This window comes from Plectropomus leopardus, chromosome 9 (assembly GCF_026936395.1).
Source record: "Plectropomus leopardus strain MGB_pleo_1.0 chromosome 9, ASM2693639v1, whole genome shotgun sequence".
NCBI lineage: Eukaryota > Metazoa > Chordata > Actinopteri > Perciformes > Serranidae > Plectropomus > Plectropomus leopardus.
In genome coordinates, this window is record NC_142184.1 from 2099773 (window position 1) to 2122661 (window position 22889).

Sequence of the window (22889 nt, forward strand, 5' to 3'; positions counted from 1 at the left end):
TTTGCAACTTTCTATGCTATGGCGTGTCTAAGCACGCTATTTAAAGTTGTTTTAAGGTATTTTCAGCGATTTTTGGGACATGTCATTTTTTGACATTTTTGCCATACTATAGCCTTGCTTTCTGGGTCGTTTTTTCGACATGCCATATTTTGTTATTTTTTTGGTTTTGCAACTTTCTGTGCTATGGCGTGTCTAAGCCGCTATTTAAAGTTGTTTTAAACAGTTTTCAGCGATTTTTGGGACATGTCATCTTTTGACATTTTTGCCATACTATAGCCTTGCTTTCTGGGTCGTTTTTTCGACATGCCATATTTTGTTATTTTTCGGCCGTTTTTGCAACTTTCTATGCTATGGCGTGTCTCAGCGCGCGATTTAAAGTTGTTTTAAGGTATTTTCAGCGATTTTTGGGACATGTCATTTTTTGCCATTTTTGCCATACTATAGCCTTGCTTTCTGGGTCAATTTTTCAACATGCCATATTTTGTTATTTTTCGGCCGTTTTTGCAACTTTCTATGCTATGGCGTGCCTCAGCGTGAAATTTAAAGCTGTTTTAAGGTATTTTCAGCTGTTTTTGGGACATGTCATTTTTTGACATTTTTGCCATACTATAGCCTTGCTTTCTGGGTCGTTTTTTCGACATGCCATATTTTGGTCTTTTTGGCCGTTTTTGCAACTTTCTATGCTATGGCGTGTCTAAGCACGCTATTTAAAGTTGTTTTAAGGTATTTTCAGCGATTTTTGGGACATGTCATTTTTTGACATTTTTGCCATACTATAGCCTTGCTTTCTGGGTCAATTTTTCGACATGCCAAATTTTGTTATTTTTTGCCGTTTTGCAACTTTCTATGCGATGGCGTGTCTCAGCGCGTGATTTAAAGCTGTTTTAAGGTATTTTCAGCTGTTTTTGGGACATGTCATTTTTTGACATTTTTGCCATACTATAGCCTTGCTTTCTGGGTCGTTTTTTCGACATGCCATATTTTGTTATTTTTCGGCCGTTTTTGCAACTTTCTGTGCTATGGCGTGTCTAAGCACGCTATTTAAAGTTGTTTTAAGGTATTTTCAGCGATTTTTGGGACATGTCATTTTTTGACATTTTTGCCATACTATAGCCTTGCTTTCTGGGTCGTTTTTTCGACATGCCATATTTTGTTATTTTTCGGCCGTTTTTGCAACTTTCTATGCTATGGCGTGTCTCAGCGCGCGATTTAAAGTTGTTTTAAGGTATTTTCAGCTGTTTTTGGGACATGTCATTTTTTGACATTTTTGCCATACTATAGCCTTGCTTTCTGGGTCGTTTTTTCGACATGCCATATTTTGTTATTTTTCGGCCGTTTTTGCAACTTTCTGTGCTATGGCGTGTCTCAGCGCGCGATTTAAAGTTGTTTTAAGCAGTTTTCAGCTGTTTTTGGGACATGTCATTTTTTGACATTTTTGCCATACTATAGCCTTGCTTTCTGGGTCGTTTTTACGACATGTCATATTTTGTTATTTTTTGGCCGTTTTTGCAACTTTCTATGCTATGGCGTGCCTCAGCGTGAAATTTAAAGCTGTTTTAAGGTATTTTCAGCTGTTTTTGGGACATGTCATTTTTTGACATTTTTGCCATACTATAGCCTTGCTTTCTGGGTCGTTTTTACGACATGTCATATTTTGTTATTTTTTGGCCCTTTTTGCAACTTTCTATGCTATGGCGTGTCTAAGCACGCTATTTAAAGTTGTTTTAAGGTATTTTCAGCGATTTTTGGGACATGTCATTTTTTGACATTTTTGCCATACTATAGCCTTGCTTTCTGGGTCAATTTTTCGACATGCCAAATTTTGTTATTTTTCGGCCGTTTTTGCAACTTTCTATGCTATGGCGTGTCTAAGCACGCTATTTAAAGCTGTTTTGAACAGTTTTCAGCTGTTTTTGGGACATGTCATTTTTTGACATTTTTGCCATACTATAGCCTTGCTTTCTGGGTCGTTTTTTCGACATGCCATATTTTGTTATTTTTCGGCCGTTTTTGCAACTTTCTATGCTATGGCGTGCCTCAGCGTGAAATTTAAAGCTGTTTTAAGGTATTTTCAGCTGTTTTTGGGACATGTCATTTTTTGGCATTTTTGCCATACTATAGCCTTGCTTTCTGGGTCGTTTTTACGACATGTGATATTTTGTTATTTTTCGGCCGTTTTTGCAACTTTCTATGCTATGGCGTGTCTCAGCGCGCGATTTAAAGTTGTTTTAAGGTATTTTCAGCTGTTTTTGGGACATGTCATTTTTTGACATTTTTGCCATACTATAGCCTTGCTTTCTGGGTCGTTTTTTCGACATGCCATATTTTGTTATTTTTCGGCCGTTTTTGCAACTTTCTGTGCTATGGCGTGCCTCAGCGCGCTATTTGAAGCTGATTTAAACAGTTTTCAGCTGTTTTTGGGACATGTCATTTTTTGACATTTTTGCCATACTATAGCCTTGCTTTCTGGGTCGTTTTTTCGACATGTCATATTTTGTTATTTTTTGGCCCTTTTTGCAACTTTCTATGCTATGGCGTGTCTAAGCACGCTATTTAAAGTTGTTTTAAGGTATTTTCAGTGATTTTTGGGACATGTCATTTTTTGACATTTTTGCCATACTATAGCCTTGCTTTTTGGGTCAATTTTTCGACATGCCATATTTTGGTCTTTTTGGCCGTTTTTGCAACTTTCTATGCTATGGCGTGTCTCAGCGCGCGATTTAAAGCTGATTTGAACAGTTTTCAGCTGTTTTTGGGACATGTCATTTTTTGACATTTTTGCCATACTATAGCCTTGCTTTCTGGGTCGTTTTTACGACATGTCATATTTTGTTATTTTTTGGCCGTTTTTGCAACTTTCTATGCTATGGCGTGCCTCAGCGTGAAATTTAAAGCTGTTTTAAGGTATTTTCAGCTGTTTTTGGGACATGTCATTTTTTGACATTTTTGCCATACTATAGCCTTGCTTTCTGGGTCGTTTTTTCGACATGCCATATTTTGTTATTTTTCGGCCGTTTTTGCAACTTTCTATGCTATGGCGTGTCTAAGCACGCTATTTAAAGCTGTTTTGAACAGTTTTCAGCTGTTTTTGGGACATGTCATTTTTTGACATTTTTGCCATACTATAGCCTTGCTTTCTGGGTCGTTTTTTCGACATGCCATATTTTGTTATTTTTCGGCCGTTTTTGCAACTTTCTATGCTATGGCGTGTCTCAGCGCGCGATTTAAAGTTGTTTTAAGGTATTTTCAGCTGTTTTTGGGACATGTCATTTTTTGACATTTTTGCCATACTATAGCCTTGCTTTCTGAGTCGTTTTTTCGACATGTCATATTTTGTTATTTTTTGGCCCTTTTTGCAACTTTCTATGCTATGGCGTGTCTAAGCACGCTATTTAAAGTTGTTTTAAGGTATTTTCAGTGATTTTTGGGACATGTCATTTTTTGACATTTTTGCCATACTATAGCCTTGCTTTCTGGGTCGTTTTTTCGACATGCCATATTTTGTCATTTTTCGGCCGTTTTTGCAACTTTCTGTGCTATGGCGTGTCTCAGCGCGCGATTTAAAGTTGTTTTAAGGTATTTTCAGCTGTTTTTGGGACATGTCATTTTTTGACATTTTTGCCATACTATAGCCTTGCTTTCTGGGTCGTTTTTTCGACATGCCATATTTTGTTATTTTTCGGCCGTTTTTGCAACTTTCTGTGCTATGGCGTGTCTCAGCGCGCTATTTGAAGCTGATTTAAACAGTTTTCAGCTGTTTTTGGGACATGTCATTTTTTGACATTTTTGCCATACTATAGCCTTGCTTTCTGAGTCGTTTTTTCGACATGTCATATTTTGTTATTTTTTGGCCCTTTTTGCAACTTTCTGTGCTATGGCGTGTCTAACGCTATTTAAAGTTGTTTTAAGGTATTTTCAGCGATTTTTGGGACATGTCATTTTTTGACATTTTTGCCATACTATAGCCTTGCTTTCTGGGTCGTTTTTACGACATGTCATATTTTGTTATTTTTCGGCCGTTTTTGCAACTTTCTATGCTATGGCGTGTCTCAGCGCGCGATTTAAAGTTGTTTTAAGGTATTTTCAGCTGTTTTTGGGACATGTCATTTTTTGACATTTTTGCCATACTATAGCCTTGCTTTCTGGGTCAATTTTTCGACATGCCAAATTTTTTATTTTTCGGCCGTTTTTGCAACTTTCTATGCTATGGCGTGTCTTAGCACGCTATTTAAAGCTGTTTTGAACAGTTTTCAGCTGTTTTTGGGACATGTCATTTTTTGACATTTTTGCCATACTATAGCCTTGCTTTCTGGGTCGTTTTTTCGACATGCCATATTTTGTTATTTTTCGGCCGTTTTTGCAACTTTCTATGCTATGGCGTGTCTCAGCGCGCGATTTAAAGTTGTTTTAAGGTATTTTCAGCTGTTTTTGGGACATGTCATTTTTTGACATTTTTGCCATACTATAGCCTTGCTTTCTGGGTCAATTTTTCGACATGCCATATTTTGTTATTTTTTGGCCGTTTTGCAACTTTCTGTGCTATATGGCGTGCCTCAGCGCGCTATTTGAAGCTGATTTAAACAGTTTTCAGCTGTTTTTGGGACATGTCATTTTTTGACATTTTTGCCATACTATAGCCTTGCTTTCTGAGTCGTTTTTTCGACATGTCATATTTTGTTATTTTTTGGCCCTTTTTGCAACTTTCTATGCTATGGCGTGTCTAAGCACGCTATTTAAAGTTGTTTTAAGGTATTTTCAGTGATTTTTGGGACATGTCATTTTTTGACATTTTTGCCATACTATAGCCTTGCTTTTTGGGTCAATTTTTCGACATGCCATATTTTGGTCTTTTTGGCCGTTTTTGCAACTTTCTATGCTATGGCGTGTCTCAGCGCGCTATTTAAAGCTGATTTGAACAGTTTTCAGCTGTTTTTGGGACATGTCATTTTTGACATTTTTGCCATACTATAGCCTTGCTTTCTTGGTCATTTTTTTGACATTCCATATTTTGGTCTTTTTGGCCGTTTTTGCAACTTTCTATGCTATGGCGTGTCTCAGCGTGAAATTTAAAGTTGTTTTAAGGTAGTTTCAACTGTTTTTGGGACATGCCATTTTTTGACATTTTTGCCATACTATAGCCTTACCTTTTGGGTCATTTTTTCGACATCCCATATCATGGTATTTTTTCACTTTTAATAACACTCTTTAGCACAGTGTTTGTCGGCATGCGATTTCATGCAGTTTTTAGCTTTTTTAAGCTTTTTTAGGGAAATGTCATTTTTTGACATCTTTGCCATATTATATCCCACTGAAGCTCTTGTAAAGAGAGGTCAGCAGTGCATGCACTTTCTGCGCTGGATGAAGAGAGCACACACCCCACCTCCAATCCTCTCCACCTTCTACTATAGAGAGTATCCTAACCACATGCATGTCTGTCTGGGCTGGAGCCTGCAGTTCCTCTGACTGGAAGTCCCTGCAGAGGGTGGTGAGGACAGCCCAAAAAATCATTGGGATGTTGTAAAAAAAAGCTGCCTGACCAGAGCTCATTACATCAGCAGAGACTCCTCACACCTCCATCATGGACCGTTCTCGCCGCTAAACTCTGGAACGAGGTTCTGCAGCCTCCGAAGCAGTACAGCCAGGTTCTGCGACAGCTCCCTCCCACAGACCATAAGACTGTCAAACTCAAGTCAATGAGCCCTCCACACACCCACACAGGACTGCCTCATTGGACTGTGTAATACAACATAAATATATACATGTGCAATAATTATTTATATCCTGTATAGCACTTTTATATGCAGTTTCTTATTTTGTAACACCTAATTGTGTTGGCACATTTTATACTTTTTATGTAAATACTTGCTGTTGTTTTTTATCCTGCATTATGATGAGCCAACTGCAAAGAAATTTCATTTTGGTCACTGTAAGGTGAGATTAAAATGACAATAAATAAACTGAATTGAACTTGCTCTTTGGGTCATTTTTTCAACATGCCATATTTTGGGGTTTTTTAGCCATTTTTGCAACTTTGTGTGCGATGGCGTATCTAAGCACGCTATTTAAAGCTGTTTTAAGGTATTTTCAGCTGTTTTTGGGACTTGTCATTTTTTGACATTTTTGCCATACTATAGCCTTGCTTTCTGGGTCAATTTTTCGACATGCCAAATTTTTTATTTTTCTGGAGTTTTTGGAACTTTCTATGCTATATGGCGTGTCTCAGCGTGAAATTTAAAGTTGTTTTAAGGTAGTTTCAACTGTTTTTGGGACATGTCATTTTTGACATTTTTGCCATACTATAGTCTTGCTTTCTGGGTCGTTTTTTCGACATGCCATATTTTGTCATTTTTTGGCTGTTTTTGCAACTTTCTATGCGATGGCGTGTCTCAGCGCGCTATTTAAAGCTGTTTTGAACAGTTTTCAGCTGTTTTTGGGACATGTCATTTTTTGACATTTTTGCCATACTATAGCCTTGCTTTCTGGGTCAATTTTTCGACATGCCAAATTTTTTATTTTTCGGCCGTTTTTGCAACTTTCTGTGCTATGGCGTGTCTCAGCGCGCTATTTGAAGCTGTTTTAAGGTATTTTCAGCTGTTTTTGGGACATGTCATTTTTTGCCATTTTTGCCATACTATAGCCTTGCTTTCTGGGTCAATTTTTCGACATGCCAAATTTTGTTATTTTTCGGCCGTTTTTGCAACTTTCTATGCGATGGCGTGTCTCATCGCGCGATTTAAAGCTGTTTTAAGGTATTTTCAGCTGTTTTTGGGACATGTCATTTTTTGACATTTTTGCCATACTATAGCCTTGCTTTCTGGGTCGTTTTTCGACATGCCATATTTTGTTATTTTTCGGCCGTTTTTGCAACTTTCTGTGCTATGGCGTGTCTCAGCGCGCGATTTAAAGTTGTTTTAAGGTATTTTCAGCGATTTTTGGGACATGTCATTTTTTGACATTTTTGCCATACTATAGCCTTGCTTTCTGGGTCAATTTTTCGACATGCCAAATTTTGTTATTTTTCGGCCGTTTTTGCAACTTTCTATGCTATGGCGTGTCTAAGCACGCTATTTAAAGCTGTTTTGAACAGTTTTCAGCTGTTTTTGGGACATGTCATTTTTTGACATTTTTGCCATACTATAGCCTTGCTTTCTGGGTCAATTTTTCGACATGCCAAATTTTGTTATTTTTCGGCCGTTTTTGCAACTTTCTATGCGATGGCGTGTCTTAGCGCGCTATTTAAAGCTGTTTTGAGCAGTTTTCAGCTGTTTTTGGGACATGTCATTTTTTGACATTTTTGCCATACTATAGCCTTGCTTTCTGGGTCGTTTTTTCAACATGCCATATTTTGTTATTTTTCGGCCGTTTTTGCAACTTTCTATGCTATGGCGTGCCTCAGCGTGAAATTTAAAGCTGTTTTAAGGTATTTTCAGCTGTTTTTGGGACATGTCATTTTTTGGCATTTTGCCATACTATAGCCTTGCTTTCTGGGTCGTTTTTACGACATGTCATATTTTGTTATTTTTTGGCCCTTTTTGCAACTTTCTATGCTATGGCGTGTCTAAGCACGCTATTTAAAGTTGTTTTAAGGTATTTTCAGTGATTTTTGGGACATGTCATTTTTTGACATTTTTGCCATACTATAGCCTTGCTTTCTGGGTCAATTTTTCGACATGCCAAATTTTGTTATTTTTCGGCCGTTTTTGCAACTTTCTATGCTATGGCGTGTCTAAGCACGCTATTTAAAGCTGTTTTGAACAGTTTTCAGCTGTTTTTGGGACATGTCATTTTTTGACATTTTTGCCATACTATAGCCTTGCTTTCTGGGTCGTTTTTTCGACATGCCATATTTTGTTATTTTTCGGCCGTTTTTGCAACTTTCTATGCGATGGCGTGTCTCAGCGCGCGATTTAAAGCTGTTTTAAGGTATTTTCAGCTGTTTTTGGGACATGTCATTTTTTGACATTTTTGCCATACTATAGCCTTGCTTTCTGGGTCGTTTTTTCGACATGCCATATTTTGTTATTTTTCGGCCGTTTTTGCAACTTTCTGTGCTATGTATGGCGTGCCTCAGCCTTATTTGAAGCTGATTTAAACAGTTTTCAGCTGTTTTTGGGACATGTCATTTTTTGACATTTTGCCATACTATAGCCTTGCTTTCTGGAGTCGTTTTTTCGACATGTCATATTTTGTTATTTTTTGGCCCTTTTTGCAACTTTCTATGCTATGGCGTGTCTAAGCACGCTATTTAAAGTTGTTTTAAGGTATTTTCAGTGATTTTTGGGACATGTCATTTTTTGACATTTTTGCCATACTATAGCCTTGCTTTTTGGGTCAATTTTTCGACATGCCATATTTTGGTCTTTTTGGCCGTTTTTGCAACTTTCTATGCTATGGCGTGTCTCAGCGCGCGATTTAAAGCTGATTTGAACAGTTTTCAGCTGTTTTTGGGACATGTCATTTTTTGACATTTTTGCCATACTATAGCCTTGCTTTTTGGGTCGTTTTTTCGACATGCCATATTTTGTTATTTTTCGGCCGTTTTTGCAACTTTCTATGCTATGGCGTGTCTCAGCGTGAAATTTAAAGTTGTTTTAAGGTAGTTTCAACTGTTTTTGGGACATGCCATTTTTTGACATTTTTGCCATACTATAGCCTTACCTTTTGGGTCATTTTTTCGACATCCCATATCATGGTATTTTTTCACTTTTAATAACACTCTATACCACGGTGTTTGTCGGCATGCGATTTCATGCAGTTTTTAGCTTTTTTAAGCTTTTTTGGGGAAATGTCATTTTTTGACATCTTTGCCATATTATATCCCACTGAAGCTCTTGTAAAGAGAGGTCACCAGTGCATGCACTTTCTGCGCTGGATGAAGAGAGCACACACCCCACCTCCAATCGTCTCCACCTTCTACTATAGAGAGTATCCTAACCACATGCATGTCTGTCTGGGCTGGAGCCTGCAGTTCCTCTGACTGGAAGTCCCTGCAGAGGGTGGTGAGGACAGCCCAAAAAATCATTGGGACTTCACTTCCTCCCATCCAAGATGTTGTAAAAAAAACGCTGCCTGACCAGAGCTCATTACATCAGCAGAGACTCCTCACACCTCCATCATGGACCGTTCTCGCTGCTAAACTCTGGAAAGAGGCTCTGCAGCCTCCGAAGCAGTACAGCCAGGTTCTGCCACAGCTTCCTCCCACAGACCACAAGACTGTCAAACTCAAGTCAATGAGCCCTCCACACACCCACACAGGACTGCCTCATTGGACTGTGCAATACAACATAAATATATACATGTGCAATAATTATTTATATCCTGTATAGCACTTTTATATGCAGTTTCTTATTTTGTAACACCTAATTGTGTTGGCACATTTTATACTTTTTATGTAAATACTTGCTGTTGTTTTTTATCCTGCATTATGATGAGCCAACTGCAATGAAATTTCATTTTGATCACTGTAAGGTGAGATTGAAATGACAATAAATAAACTGAATTGAACTTGCTCTTTGGGTCATTTTTTCAACATGCCATATTTTGGGGTTTTTTAGCCATTTTTGCAACTTTGTGTGCGATGGCGTATCTAAGCACGCTATTTAAAGCTGTTTTAAGGTATTTTCAGCTGTTTTTGGGACTTGTCATTTTTTGACATTTTTGCCATACTATAGCCTTGCTTTCTGGGTCAATTTTTCGACATGCCAAATTTTTTATTTTTCGGCCGTTTTTGCAACTTTCTATGCTATGGCGTGTCTCAGCGTGAAATTTAAAGTTGTTTTAAGGTAGTTTCAACTGTTTTTGGGACATGTCATTTTTTGACATTTTTGCCATACTATAGCCTTGCTTTCTGGGTCGTTTTTTCGACATGCCATATTTTGTCATTTTTTGGCTGTTTTTGCAACTTTCTATGCGATGGCGTGTCTCAGCGCGCTATTTAAAGCTGTTTTGAACAGTTTTCAGCTGTTTTTGGGACATGTCATTTTTTGACATTTTTGCCATACTATAGCCTTGCTTTCTGGGTCAATTTTTCGACATGCCAAATTTTTTATTTTTCGGCCGTTTTTGCAACTTTCTATGCTATGGCGTGCCTCAGCGCGCTATTTAAAGCTGTTTTAAGGTATTTTCAGCTGTTTTTGGGACATGTCATTTTTTGACATTTTTGCCATACTATAGCCTTGCTTTCTGGGTCAATTTTTCGACATGCCAAATTTTGTTATTTTTCGGCCGTTTTTGCAACTTTCTATGCGATGGCGTGTCTCAGCGCGCGATTTAAAGTTGTTTTAAGGTATTTTCAGCTGTTTTTGGGACATGTCATTTTTTGACATTTTTGCCATACTATAGCCTTGCTTTCTGGGTCGTTTTTTCGACATGCCATATTTTGTTATTTTTCGGCCGTTTTTGCAACTTTCTGTGCTATGGCGTGTCTCAGCGCGCGATTTAAAGTTGTTTTAAGGTATTTTCAGCGATTTTTGGGACATGTCATTTTTTGACATTTTTGCCATACTATAGCCTTGCTTTCTGGGTCAATTTTTCGACATGCCAAATTTTTTATTTTTCGGCCGTTTTTGCAACTTTCTGTGCTATGGCGTGTCTTATACGCTATTTAAAGCTGTTTTGAACAGTTTTCAGCTGTTTTAGGACATGTCATTTTTTGACATTTTTGCCATACTATAGCCTTGCTTTCTGGGTCGTTTTTTCGACATGCCATATTTTGTTATTTTTCGGCCGTTTTTGCAACTTTCTATGCTATGGCGTGTCTCAGCGCGCGATTTAAAGTTGTTTTAAGGTATTTTCAGCTGTTTTTGGGACATGCCATTTTTTGACATTTTTGCCATACTATAGCCTTGCTTTCTGGGTCGTTTTTTCGACATGCCATATTTTGTTATTTTTCGGCCGTTTTTGCACCTTTCTCTGCTATGGCGTGCCTCAGCGCGCTATTTGAAGCTGATTTAAACAGTTTTCAGCTGTTTTTGGGACATGTCATTTTTTGACATTTTTGCCATACTATAGCCTTGCTTTCTGGGTCGTTTTTTCGACATGCCATATTTTGTTATTTTTCGGCCGTTTTTGCAACTTTCTGTGCTATGGCGTGCCTCAGCGCGCTATTTGAAGCTGATTTAAACAGTTTTCAGCTGTTTTTGGGACATGTCATCTTTTGACATTTTTGCCATACTATAGCCTTGCTTTTCTGGGTCGTTTTTTCGACATGCCATATTTTTTATTTTTCTGCCGTTTTTTCAACTTTCTATGCTATGGCGTGCCTCAGCGTGAAATTTAAAGCTGTTTTAAGGTATTTTCAGCTGTTTTTGGGACATGTCATTTTTTGACATTTTTGCCATACTATAGCCTTGCTTTCTGAGTCGTTTTTTCGACATGTCATATTTTGTTATTTTTTGGCCCTTTTTGCAACTTTCTATGCTATGGCGTGTCTAAGCACGCTATTTAAAGTTGTTTTAAGGTATTTTCAGTGATTTTTGGGACATGTCATTTTTTGACATTTTTGCCATACTATAGCCTTGCTTTTTGGGTCAATTTTTCGACATGCCATATTTTGTTATTTTTCGGCCGTTTTTGCAACTTTCTATGCGATGGCGTGTCTTAGCACGCTATTTAAAGCTGTTTTGAACAGTTTTCAGCTGTTTTTGGGACATGTCATTTTTTGACATTTTTGCCATACTATAGCCTTGCTTTCTGGGTCGTTTTTTCGACATGCCATATTTTGTCATTTTTCGGCCGTTTTTGCAACTTTCTATGCGATGGCGTGTCTCAGCGCGCGATTTAAAGTTGTTTTAAGGTATTTTCAGCTGTTTTTGGGACATGTCATTTTTTGACATTTTTGCCATACTATAGCCTTGCTTTCTGGGTCGTTTTTTCGACATGCCATATTTTGTCATTTTTTGGCTGTTCTTGCAACTTTCTATGCTATGGCGTGTCTCAGCGCGCTATTTGAAGCTGATTTAAACAGTTTTCAGCTGTTTTTGGGACATGTCATTTTTTGACATTTTTGCCATACTATAGCCTTGCTTTCTGAGTCGTTTTTTCGACATGTCATATTTTGTTATTTTTTGGCCCTTTTTGCAACTTTCTATGCTATGGCGTGTCTAAGCACGCTATTTAAAGTTGTTTTAAGGTATTTTCAGCGATTTTTGGGACATGTCATCTTTTGACATTTTTGCCATACTATAGCCTTGCTTTTCTGGGTCGTTTTTTCGACATGCCATATTTTGTCATTTTTCGGCCGTTTTTGCAACTTTCTATGCGATGGCGTGTCTCATCGCGCGATTTAAAGCTGTTTTAAGGTATTTTCAGCTGTTTTTGGGACATGTCATTTTTTGACATTTTTGCCATACTATAGCCTTGCTTTCTGGGTCGTTTTTTCGACATGCCATATTTTGTTATTTTTCGGCCGTTTTTGCAACTTTCTGTGCTATGGCGTGTCTCAGCGCGCTATTTGAAGCTGATTTAAACAGTTTTCAGCTGTTTTTGGGACATGTCATTTTTTGACATTTTTGCCATACTATAGCCTTGCTTTCTGGGTCGTTTTTACGACATGTCATATTTTGTTATTTTTCGGCCGTTTTTGCAACTTTCTGTGCTATGGCGTGTCTAAGCACGCTATTTAAAGTTGTTTTAAGGTATTTTCAGCGATTTTTGGGACATGTCATTTTTGACATTTTGCCATACTATAGCCTTGCTTTCTGGGTCAATTTTTCGACATGCCAAATTTTTTATTTTTCGGCCGTTTTTGCAACTTTCTATGCTATGGCGTGTCTCAGCGCGCTATTTAAAGCTGTTTTGAACAGTTTTCAGCTGTTTTTGGGACATGTCATTTTTTGACATTTTTGCCATACTATAGCCTTGCTTTCTGGGTCGTTTTACGACATGTCATATTTTGTTATTTTTGACCGTTTTGCAACTTTCTATGCTATGGCGTGTCTCAGCGCGCGATTTAAAGTTGTTTTAAGGTATTTTCAGCTGTTTTTGGGACATGTCATTTTTTGACATTTTTGCCATACTATAGCCTTGCTTTTTGGGTCGTTTTTTCGACATGTGATATTTTGTTATTTTTTGGCCCTTTTTGCAACTTTCTGTGCTATGGCGTGTCTAAGCACGCTATTTAAAGTTGTTTTAAGGTATTTTCAGCGATTTTTGGGACATGTCATTTTTTGACATTTTTGCCATACTATAGCCTTGCTTTTTGGGTCAATTTTTCGACATGCCATATTTTGGTCTTTTTGGCCGTTTTTGCAACTTTCTATGCTATGGCGTGTCTCAGCGCGCTATTTAAAGCTGATTTGAACAGTTTTCAGCTGTTTTTGGGACATGTCATTTTTGACATTTTTGCCATACTATAGCCTTGCTTTGTGGGTCGTTTTTTCGACATGCCATATTTTGTTATTTTTCGGCCGTTTTTGCAACTTTCTATGCTATGGCGTGCCTCAGCGTGAAATTTAAAGTTGTTTTAAGGTAGTTTCAACTGTTTTTGGGACACGCCATTTTTTTGACATTTTTGCCATACTATAGCCTTACCTTTTGGGTCATTTTTTCGACATCCCATATCATGGTATTTTTTCACTTTTAATAACACTCTATACCATGGTGTTTGTCGGCATGCGATTTCATGCAGTTTTTAGCTTTTTTAAGCTTTTTTGGGGAAATGTCATTTTTTGACATCTTCGCCATACTATATCCCACTGAAGCTCTTGTAAAGAGAGGTCAGCAGTGCATGCACTTTCTGCGCTGGATGAAGAGAGCACACACCCCACCTCCAATCCTCTCCACCTTCTACTATAGAGAGTATCCTAACCACATGCATGTCTGTCTGGGCTGGAGCCTGCAGTTCCTCTGACTGGAAGTCCCTGCAGAGGGTGGTGAGGACAGCCCAAAAAATCATTGGGACTTCACTTCCTCCCATCCAAGATGTTGTAAAAAAAACGCTGCCTGACCAGAGCTCATTACATCAGCAGAGACTCCCCACACCTCCATCATGGACCGTTCTCGCCGCTAAACTCTGGAAAGAGGTTCTGCAGCCTCCGAAGCAGTACAGCCAGGTTCTGCGACAGCTCCCTCCCACAGACCATAAGACTGTCAAACTCAAGTCAATGAGCCCTCCACACACCCACACAGGACTGCCTCATTGGACTGTGTAATACAACATAAATATATACATGTGCAATAATTATTTATATCCTGTATAGCACTTTTATATGCAGTTTCTTATTTTGTAACACCTAATTGTGTTGGCACATTTTATACTTTTTATGTAAATACTTGCTGTTGTTTTTTATCCTGCATTATGATGAGCCAACTGCAATGAAATTTCATTTTGATCACTGTAAGGTGAGATTAAAATGACAATAAATAAACTGAATTGAACTTGCTCTTTGGGTCATTTTTTCAACATGCCATATTTTGGGGTTTTTTAGCCATTTTTGCAACTTTGTGTGCGATGGCGTATCTAATACGCTTATTTAAAGCTGTTTTAAGGTATTTTCAGCTGTTTTTGGGACTTGTCATTTTTTGACATTTTTGCCATACTATAGCCTTGCTTTCTGGGTCAATTTTTCGACATGCCAAATTTTTATTTTTTTCGCGTTTTGCAACTTTCTATGCTATGGCGTGTCTCAGCGTGAAATTTAAAGTTGTTTTAAGGTAGTTTCAACTGTTTTTGGGACATGTCATTTTTTGACATTTTTGCCATACTATAGTCTTGCTTTCTGGGTCGTTTTTTCGACATGCCATATTTTGTCATTTTTTGGCTGTTTTTGCAACTTTCTATGCGATGGCGTGTCTCAGCGCTATTTAAAGTTGTTTTGAACAGTTTTCAGCTGTTTTTGGGACATGTCATTTTTGACATTTTTGCCATACTATAGCCTTGCTTTCTGGGTCAATTTTTCGACATGCCAAATTTTTTATTTTTCGGCCGTTTTTGCAACTTTCTATGCTATGGCGTGCCTCAGCGCGCTATTTAAAGCTGTTTTGAACAGTTTCAGCTGTTTTTGGGATATGACATTTTTTGACATTTTTGCCATACTATAGCCTTGCTTTCTGGGTCGTTTTTTCGACATGCCATATTTTGTCATTTTTTGGCTGTTTTTGCAACTTTCTATGCGATGGCGTGTCTCAGCGCGCTATTTAAAGCTGTTTTGAACAGTTTTCAGCTGTTTTTGGGACTTGACATTTTTGCCATACTATAGCCTTGCTTTCTGGGTCGTTTTTTCGACATGCCATATTTTGTCATTTTTCGGCCGTTTTTGCAACTTTCTGTGCTATGGCGTGTCTCAGCGCGCGATTTAAAGTTGTTTTAAGGTATTTTCAGCTGTTTTTGGGACATGTCATTTTTTGACATTTTTGCCATACTATAGCCTTGCTTTCTGGGTCAATTTTTTGACATGCCAAATGTTTTATTTTTCGGCCGTTTTTGCAACTTTCTATGCTATGGCGTGTCTCAGCGCGCGATTTAAAGTTGTTTTAAGGTATTTTCAGCTGTTTTTGGGACATGTCATTTTTTGACATTTTTGCCATACTATAGCCTTGCTTTCTGGGTCGTTTTTTCGACATGCCATATTTTGTCATTTTTCGGCTGTTTTTGCAACTTTCTATGCTATGGCGTGTCTCAGCGCGCGATTTAAAGCTGTTTTAAGGTATTTTCAGCTGTTTTTGGGACATGTCATTTTTTGACATTTTTGCCATACTATAGCCTTGCTTTCTGGGTCAATTGTTCGACATGCCAATTTTTTTATTTTTCAGCCGTTTTTGCAACTTTCTATGCTATGGCATGTCTCAGCGTGAAATTTAAAGTTGTTTTAAGGTAGTTTCAACTGTTTTTGGGACATGTCATTTTTTGACATTTTTGCCATACTATAGCCTTGCTTTCTGGGTCGTTTTTTCGACATTCCATATGTTGTTATTTTTCGGCCATTTTTGCAACTTTCTATGCTATGGCGTGCCTCAGCGCGCTATTTAAAGCTGTTTTGAACAGTTTCAGCTGTTTTTGGGATATGACATTTTTTGACATTTTTGCCATACTATAGCCTTGCTTTCTGGGTCAATTTTTCGACATGCCAAATTTTTTATTTTTCGGCCGTTTTTGCAACTTTCTGTGCTATGGCGTGTCTCAGCGCGCGATTTAAAGTTGTTTTAAGGTATTTTCAGCTGTTTTTGGGACATGTCATTTTTTGACATTTTTGCCATACTATAGCCTTGCTTTCTGGGTCAATTTTTCGACATGCCAAATTTTTTATTTTTTGGCCGTTTTTGCAACTTTCTATGCTATGGCGTGTCTAAGCACGCGATTTAAAGTTGTTTTGAACAGTTTCAGCTGTTTTTGGGATATGACATTTTTTGACATTTTTGCCATACTATAGCCTTGCTTTTTGGGTCGTTTTTTCGACATGTCATATTTTGTTATTTTTTGGCCCTTTTTGCAACTTTCTATGCTATGGCGTGCCTCAGCATGCTATTTAAAGCTGTTTTGAACAGTTTCAGCTGTTTTTGGGATATGACATTTTTTGACATTTTTGCCATACTATAGCCTTGCTTTCTGGGTCGTTTTTTCGACATGCCATATTTTGTTATTTTTCGGCCGTTTTTGCAACTTTCTATGCGATGGCGTGTCTCAGCGTGCGATTTAAAGTTGTTTTAAGGTATTTTCAGCTGTTTTTGGGACATGTCATTTATTGACATTTTTGCCATACTATAGCCTTGCTTTTTGGGTCGTTTTTTCGACATGTCATATTTTGTCATTTTTTGGCCGTTTTTGCAACTTTCTATGCTATGGCGTGTCTCAGCGCGCGATTTAAAGCTGTTTTAAGGTATTTTCAGCTGTTTTTGGGACATGTCATTTTTTGACATTTTTGCCATACTATAGCCTTGCTTTCTGGGTCGTTTTTTCGACATGCCATATTTTGTCATTTTTCGGCTGTTTTTGCAACTTTCTATGCTATGGCGTGTCTCAGCGCGCGATTTAAAGCTGTTTTAAGGTATTTTCAGCTGTTTTTGGGACATGTCATTTTTTGACATTTTTGCCATACTATAGTCTTGCTTTCTGGGTCGTTTTTTCGACATGCCATATTTTGGGGTTTTTTTGGCCCTTATTGCAACTTTTTACGCTTTTGCGTGCCTCAGAGCGTTATTTGAAGCTGTTTGACGGTATTTTCAGCTGTTTTTGGGACATGTCATCTTTTGACATTTTTGCCATACTATAGCCTTGCTTTTCTGGGTCGTTTTTTCGACATGCCATATTTTGTAATTTCTCGGCTGTTTTTGCAACTTTCTGTGCTATGGCGTGCCTCAGCGCGCTATTTGAAGCTGATTTAAACAGTTTTCAGCTGTTTTTGGGACATGTCATTTTTTGACATTTTTGCCATACTATAGCCTTGCTTTTTGGGTCGTTTTTTCGACATGTGATATTTTGTTATTTTTTGGCCCTTTTTGCAACTTTCTATGCTATGGCGTGTCTAAGCACGCGATTTAAAGTTGTTTTAAGGTATTTTCAGCGATTTTTGGGACATGTCATCTTTTGACATTTTTGCCATACTATAGCCTTGCTTTTCTGGGTCGTTTTTTCGACATGCCATATTTTGTCATTTTTCGGCTGTTTTTGCAACTTTCTATGCGATGGCGTGTCTCAGCGCGCGATTTAAAGTTGTTTTAAGGTATTTTCAGCGATTTTTGGGACATGTCATTTTTTGACATTTTTGCCATACTATAGCCTTGCTTTTTGGGTCAATTTTTCAACATGCCATATTTTGGTCTTTTTGGCCCTTTTTGCAACTTTCTATGCGATGGCGTGTCTCAGCGTGCGATTTAAAGCTGTTTTAAGGTATTTTCAGCTGTTTTTGGGACATGTAATTTTTTGACATTTTTGCCATACTATAGCCTTGCTTTCTGGGTCAATTTTTCGACATGCCAAATTTTTAATTTTTGGCCGTTTTTGCAACTTTCTATGCGATGGCGTGTCTCAGCGCGCTATTTAAAGCTGTTTTGAACAGTTTCAGCTGTTTTTGGGATATGACATTTTTTGACATTTTTGCCATACTACAGCCTTGCTTTCTGGGTCAATTTTTCGACATGCCAAATTTTTTATTTTTCGGCCGTTTTTGCAACTTTCTATGCTATGGCGTGCCTCAGCGCGCTATTTAAAGCTGTTTTGAACAGTTTCAGCTGTTTTTGGGATATGACATTTTTTGACATTTTTGCCATACTATAGCCTTGCTTTCTGGGTCAATTTTTCGACATGCCAAATGTTTTATTTTTCGGCCGTTTTTGCAACTTTCTATGCGATGGCGTGTCTCAGCGTGCGATTTAAAGCTGTTTTAAGGTATTTTCAGCTGTTTTTGGGACATGTCATTTTTTGACATTTTTGCCATACTATAGTCTTGCTTTCTGGGTCGTTTTTTCGACATGCCATATTTTGTCATTTTTTGGCTGTTTTTGCAACTTTCTATGCTATGGCGTGTCTCAGCGCGCGATTTAAAGCTGTTTTAAGGTATTTTCAGCTGTTTTTGGGACATGTCATTTTTTGACATTTTTGCCATACTATAGCCTTGCTTTCTGGGTCAATTTTTCGACATGCCAAATTTTTTATTTTTCGGCCATTTTTGCAACTTCTGTGCTATGGCGTGTCTCAGCGTGCGATTTAAAGTTGTTTTAAGGTATTTTCAGCTGTTTTTGGGACATGTCATTTTTTGACATTTTTGCCATACTATAGCCTTGCTTTCTGGGTCGTTTATTCGACATGCCATATTTTGGGGTTTTTTTGGCCCTTATTGCAACTTTTTACGCTTTTGCGTGCCTCAGAGCGTTATTTGAAGCTGTTTGACGGTATTTTCAGCTGTTTTTGGGACATGTCATTTTTTGACATTTTTGCCATACTATAGCCTTGCTTTCTGAGTCGTTTTTTCGACATGCCATATTTTGGGGTTTTTTTGGCCCTTATTGCAACTTTTTATGCTATAGCGTGTCTCAGCACGCTATTTAAAGTTGTTTTAAGGTATTTTCAGCTGTTTTTGGGACATGTCATTTTTTGACATTTTTGCCATACTATAGCCTTGCTTTCTGGGTCATTTTGTCGACATGCCATATTATGGTGTTTCGGGCCGTTTTTTCAACTTTCTATGCTATGGTGTGTGTCATCACATTGTTTAATGCGGCTTTCAAGTATTGTAAGCTGTTTTTGGGACATGTCATTTTTTGACATATTTTCCATACTAAAGAATGGCATTTTCGGTGGATTTTTGTACATTTTTTTATGACAATTTTTGCAAAATTCTATGCTATAGCGAGTCTTGGCACACTATTTTATGTGGTTTAAATGGTTTTCAACAGTTTTTGGACATGACATTTTTTGCCACTTTTGCCATACTATAATATGACATTTTAGGTGGATTTTTGGAAATGCTATTTTATGGTGTTTATGGGAATTTTTGCGAAAACCTATGCCATGGCGAGTCTTGGCACGCTATTTTATGTGGTTTAAAATAGTTTTTCAGCACTTTTTTGGACATGAAATGTTTTGACATTTTTGTCATACTGTAGTATGGCATTTCAGGTGGATTTTTGGAAATGCTATTTTATGGTGTCCATGGCTATTTTTGCAACATCCTATGCTATAGCTTGTCTTGGCACGTTATTATAAGTGGTTAAAAATGGTTTTCAGCAGTTTTTTTTTGACATGTCATTTTTTGGCAGTTTTCGGTGGATATTTGGTTATGCTATTTTATGTGATTTTCGGACGTTTTTGCAACATTCTATGCTATGGAGTGTCTCGGCACGCTATTTTGAGTGGTTTAAAATGATTTTCAGCAGCTTTTTGGACATGTCATTTTTTGCCATTTTTTCCAGACTATAGTATGGCATTTTCTTTGGATTTTTGGACATGACTGTTGTTGCAACATCCTATGCTCTGGCGAGTCTTGACACACTATTTTAAGTGGTTTAAAATGGTTTTCATCAGTTTTTTGGACATGTCATTTTTTTCATTATATCCATAGTTTTGGCACGCTATTTTATATGGTTTAATGTGATTATCAGTAGTTTTTTTGGACGTCATTTTTTGACATTTTTCAGCGGATTTTACTGCTCTTTTACAGTGTTTATGGCACGTTAAATTTTGTTTAGACAATGTATTTATTTTGACATACTATAATATGATTGTTTTTGTTTTTGACATGCTATACTACAACATTTTTTCTACATACTAAACTATGACCTTTTTTTGCAAAAACCTGTACTATGCCAACATACTATTCTATGCCCTATTTTGACATAATGCAATAACTTTTTCCTCTCTTCTTTGACATTCCTCATTTTTTTTCAAGGTGTTTTTCATGACTTTTTAAACTAAATTGGCCCTCAGTCATCCAAACTTTTACGACACCCGCTGTACATAAACAAACATGTTCATACTGACCTCAGCTTCATTTTCATTGTAGAATCTCTTCTTCATGTCAGGGTCCCAGTCGATGGCCACATAAGGCTGAGCTGCAGAGAGATAGTGCTGCAGTTAGTACATTTGAATCAAATGTATATAAATCCACAGCAGAAAGTATGATACAGATTTACTGTGACCTGCAGCTGAGAGGCAGGCTCGCTTTACTTAACTAGCTCGAGGGGATTTTATCTGCTAAATTAAGCACTGCTGCTGTACAGTGTGTGTGTGTGTGTGTGTGTGTGTGTGTGTCTCCAGACTTACAGCTGAAGGACACAGCGCTCCCTCCCTCTCCCATCCCTCTCTCAGTCGTCCCGTTAGAGTTCACCGCCTGAATGGTGAACAGGCTCTTCCTCCTCTTTCGACACGCCTTCCTCTTCGCTGGCTGCTCATTGGGCAGCGGACTCGGGGAACACGCCTCTTCCTGCTTGTCTTCTTCTTGTTCGTCCTCTGTGGTCTCGCAGGGCGGCTGCGGCAGCTGTGCTGGTGGCTCTGAGCTGGTGTTGGCGGTCCTGCCTGAGTCCTCATCGGGATCATCAGCGTTGGTGGCGTTAGCGTCGGTGCGACAGAAGGGCTCAGTCTGGTTCTGGGGACCGTTAACGGACTCCGTGTCTCCGTGGTCCAATAAGGGCTGTGTGTGGTTGACTTCTGGGCGGGGCTCGGCGACAGCGGTATCATGTGATTGGCTGTTTGGCACCGCATCACCGGCGCAGAGATCTGTCTGAGAGGGCCCGGCTCTCTCTCCCTCCTCCTGCTCCTCCTCTGAGAAAACAACACAGAACCAATCAGAGCGAAGCTGTCGTGCACATCACCACTGTTTTCATTTTCAGTCAACTGAACAACAAAATAACTTCTAAACAGAGAAAAGTCCTGAGAAGTTGGAAAGTAATTTTTAACCCTTCTGTTTTTGAACAACCTCAATCAAATAATGTTGTTTAGTAACTGTTAGGGACTGTTTGGCTCATTTAACTCACTTTTCATTCTTCTTCTTCTTTTTTTTTTTTTTTTAATTTTGGCTGTCTATGCATATGGCATATATTTTGTGACTATGCATTTCATTTCAATCTTTAATTTCCAGCTCAGCTAAATGAATAAAAACATTTGTAGACAGTGAGTGTGATTGATGGGGTGTGTCTGCAGCTTTGAGCTTACTGTGTCGGTCTCTGTGCCTTTAAAACTGCTCTGAAATGGTTAAAATCTGCGTATTGCCATCTTTGTATCTTCTTGATAAATGCTACAGAAATAAGCATCATTATTATTTACAGCAAGCTTGAAGCATGACATTAATATGGTGACTTGATGATACCGTCACTGATGCCGTTGGTCTGAGTCTTGTACAGCTCCTCTTCATCCTCATCGTCCTCCTCCTCCTCTTCCTCCAGCTCCTCGGAGGGATCCGGAGGTCGAACGTAGCGTCTGCACAAACAAACAATTTCATAAGGTATAGAAATATATAAAATATATGGAAGTTATAAAAAAATAACTGTCCTACTATTCTACCATGACCTTCTAAACACAGAAATACTTAATACAGTCTTATCTCTATTTTTATGAAATTTTATGGCTTTAAATATTTGTGTTATATATATATATATATATATATATATATATATTTTTTTTTTTTTTTTTTCTGATTACATGCTATACTGTAACATATTTTATGACTTTTTAAAAACTGCATACTAAACCATGTCATCTTTTATTAATCTATCACTGGCGTTTCATTCTATGACTTTTTTAATTGCTTTTTTGCAAACTATACCATGATACTTTCAAAGATTTTTTTAAGGAATGTTATACTGATTTTTTTCATACTATAATAAATATATTTTATGGATTTTTTTATTGGCATACTGTACTATGACACATTTTATGAATCTTTAAATGACATACTACCTTTTTTCATTTTGTAATGTATATTATGACTTTTTATGATTTTTTAATGACTATGAAATATTTTAGGATTTTTTAAAATGACACTATAAAATTATATATTTTTTAAGGCATACAATAATATGAATTTTTATGATTTGTCGAATGGCATACTAAACTTTGACATTTGTGTGATAATTTTATAACACAGTACACTAAAACACTTAATTTATTTCTTTACTGCATGATAAACGGCATGATTTATAAAAAAAACATTATGGCAAACAATGCTATTACTTTGTTAGGAACTTTTTTTTTGCATACTTTGTGGCATCATATACTATGACTTTTTAATGAATTTTTATGTCATACTTTACTTTGACTGTTCTTTTAAATGACCCTGTGTTTTTTCTATGCTGTACGATACATGTACTTTAATGTGACATTTTTACGACAGGTTTTATGACACCTGCTCTTCTAAAACATGCTTTACTTTGTCAGCCTTAGAAACTGTCTCTTTATAAAAGCACTGATAAGCAACATTAAAAAAGGCCAATTTTTTGTCTTTGTGTGTGTGTGTGTGTGT

General features: G+C 37.6%; 1 protein-coding gene across 1 annotated transcript in view; it reads right to left on the minus strand.

The window, feature by feature from the left end:
• usp11 (ubiquitin specific peptidase 11) overlaps positions 1-22889 on the minus strand; it is a 40805-nt gene that overhangs the window by 5634 nt on the left and 12282 nt on the right. The window contains exons 14-16 of the mRNA XM_088081595.1: positions 21738-21847; positions 20696-21193; positions 20414-20484 (exon numbers count right to left, since the gene is read on the minus strand). Coding sequence (XP_087937721.1) covers positions 20414-20484; positions 20696-21193; positions 21738-21847 — 679 coding nt within the window. The remainder of the gene's footprint in view (positions 1-20413; positions 20485-20695; positions 21194-21737; positions 21848-22889) is intronic.